Raw genomic sequence first — 2,586 nt, forward strand, 5'->3', positions numbered from 1 at the left:
CTTATTATACAAGGAGCATATTAATGCTCTCATATACCCTGGGATATTTTTATATTTCACAGGAACTAGTTTATAACGGATTTTAAAATTGTGTTGAATAAATAATTTTGATTACACTTTTTGTTGTGATTTGAAACAAAAGGTATTAAATTGGATCAAAACTTCGACAGATTGAAAAGAATATTTTATGTGGCAAAATCTCTCGGGCATTATGGCAGATTGAAAAGTTAGTTTATACTTTATAGGCATGTTGGGCCGCATAGGTGGTGTCCTAAGTCACAAAACCCGAACCCCAAACACATTACCAATCCCTCAAAGATGTAAACGTGGTGCAGACTACAAGGATGATACTTGATATATCCATTCAGTCAAATTACAAACTACAACAAAATGATGGAAGGGGAAAGGTCACTATAGAAGTTAGAACTTCCCTTATAAGCCAGCCAAAGCGTCAGGACAACAAAAAGGTAAATGAAAACTAGTTCCTTTGGATCTGAAACACTATTTATGTTGGGTGTCGAACGCTGACTACTTTCATTACCACAATTTCTAACAACCAATATTCAGTTCTCAATCTTATTTCTTAAAGATGTTTGTCTCTACTTTGTTTTTCTATATAAACTGAAAGTCAAAGAAAAAATGAATCAACCAATCTTGATTACAGTTGCTTTGAATTTGGTTTTTTCATCCTTTACAAAAGCTGTAAAAATCAACGTTCATGGGTTCGTGCAATGCAGTTTACAAACAATGAAACAAGTAAAATCCAAATGCTAGTTACACTCTTTTCCCTACTGTCATCAAGTCCTATCATAAATATTCATTACATAAGTAAATTCAGGGGCTGCACAGAACATCGGTGATTCCGCTGATTAATTAAGTTAGTTGTTGGTTGGTTTACCTGGTTAAATTTTCCAGTCGGTTTCAAGATGACTGCATTCAAGTGATTCCTCGACTTTATCCAATGCTCTCCTCCGGTGTAGAAGCAAAGCATCACTCTGACTCATCTCCTCATCTTTTTTTCTCCGTGGTAACTTTCTCGAGAAGATCTTCCATTTCGATTCAAACGATGCAGCTAAAAGTATTAAACAAGGAAAACTCTCATCATCCATAAGACCATAACCATACATAAATGCATTCACAAGGCAATGTTCAATTCATAGAGAGATGAATAAAGATGGTACCTTGACTTAAACAAGTGAATCCAGTGATGATACAAGCACAAAGCCATGGTCTTCCAGCACTTGAAGCTTTTGCACCACCTCTGATTTCACCATTGTGCTGCTTTAACCTGCAACCAACAAAAACCACTTTGCTTTCATATTGCTTGAAACATATGAATCCAAAGCTCATTTTTTTCCAAGCAGAACCCAAATGGGTAATCAACAAGCAGTTTGCTTTATAGATTCCTTGAAAACTATGAATCTAAAGCTCGCGCCTTTAGAAACAGAACCTTGATAACTAATCAACAAGCACTTAGCTTTTCAGTTTCCTTGAAATCTATGAATCAAAAGCTCAAGCCTTTCGAATAAGAACCTTAATAAGTAATTAACAAGCACTTAGCTTTTTAGATTCCGTGAACTCTATGAATCAAAAGCTAAATGGGTAATTAACAAGCACATTGCTTTTTAAATTCCTTGACATGTATGAATCTAAAGCTCAAGCCTTTCGAAAACAGAACATAATAAAATGGTGATATACCAAAATAAAGTCATCTCAAATTCAAAAGAGTGTGAAGGGAGAAGAGAAAGATGGCGAACCGGCGAGCAAAATCTGTGGTGATGCCAACATATGTTTTGATGGGTTCGTTTGTGGAGAGAATGAGATAAACGGACCAGGATTTGGGATCGGGGATTTTTAAATTCTCTTGCGATTTCTGCGAAGAAGATGGTGAAATCGAGACTTGGGTTTGTGGATTTTTCAAAATTTTGAATTCGGAAGCTTTGGGGTTGGTGTCGCGGAGCTTCACGGACTGGAACGTCCTAGATAGCAGCAACCTCGTCATCTCACTTCTCTCGTACCATTCTTTTTTTGTGCACCATAATAAACATACAAATTTCTTTTCTTTTTTTTTGGTCAAACAAATGAATACAAAAATACAAATCCAACCCTTTATCTTTTGTTTTCTGAGCTTTTAAACCCTCATCTTTGTTTTGGTTTTTATACCCTCATCTTTTTCTTGGTTTTATACCCTCGTTAATTTTTATGTTTTTCGTCTAAATGATTTATTGATAAACTTGAAGGTGAAATACAAGTTTTCTAACAATAATACTATATACTGTAATAAAACTTATGGAATGTACCACATTGCTTTTATTGTTTTCGCGGATACCATAAGAGATCAAACTAAAGACCAAAATAACTTTGAACTATTTATCTTCTTCTAAGATACTTACAATGGTATAGTTTTAAGCTATTGAATAAATAATTCAACTGTTGAAGCAATGGGATGGGATGTTGAAAAAAAGAAAAGAGATAAGATGGAGACAACTCAGTTGAAAACATTCTAACTCCACCTAAGTGCAAAAGTAACTGGTTTGTTCGCCACGTGATATGTTCAGAATGATTTTTTTTTTTTTTTTTTTTTTT

General features: G+C 34.6%; 1 protein-coding gene across 2 annotated transcripts; it reads right to left on the reverse strand.

Moving 5' to 3' along the window:
* LOC104760632 (structure-specific endonuclease subunit slx1) lies at nucleotides 623-2,053 on the reverse strand. Of its 2 annotated transcripts, XM_010483591.2 has the most exons (4): nucleotides 1,758-2,053; nucleotides 1,182-1,288; nucleotides 899-1,072; nucleotides 623-804 (listed from the first exon to the last, which is right to left on the reverse strand). In XM_010483591.2, exons 1-3 carry the CDS (start codon nucleotides 2,000-2,002, stop codon nucleotides 903-905), a joined length of 522 nt encoding a protein of 173 aa, XP_010481893.1. In that variant the 5' UTR covers nucleotides 2,003-2,053; the 3' UTR covers nucleotides 623-804; nucleotides 899-902. The 2 variants fall into 2 exon arrangements, with proteins under 2 accessions (XP_010481893.1, XP_010481892.1); XM_010483590.2 differs by having other exon boundaries at nucleotides 623-1,072; nucleotides 1,758-2,052.

Source organism: Camelina sativa, chromosome 18 (assembly GCF_000633955.1).
Source record: "Camelina sativa cultivar DH55 chromosome 18, Cs, whole genome shotgun sequence".
Lineage (NCBI taxonomy): Eukaryota > Viridiplantae > Streptophyta > Magnoliopsida > Brassicales > Brassicaceae > Camelina > Camelina sativa.

What these genes read in the sequence shown, in the direction of transcription:
- LOC104760632 (XM_010483591.2), bottom strand. Translation starts at nt 2,002, where the DNA reads ATGACGAGGTTGCTGCTATCTAGGACGTTCCAGTCCGTGAAGCTCCGC. An exon ending in ACCACAGATTTTGCTCGCCG is followed by an intron (nt 1,289 to 1,757) that starts GTTCGCCATCTT and finishes TGTTGGTTGCAG; the next exon opens with GTTAAAGCAGCACAATGGTG. An exon ending in ATTCACTTGTTTAAGTCAAG is followed by an intron (nt 1,073 to 1,181) that starts GTACCATCTTTA and finishes TAATACTTTTAG; the next exon opens with CTGCATCGTTTGAATCGAAA.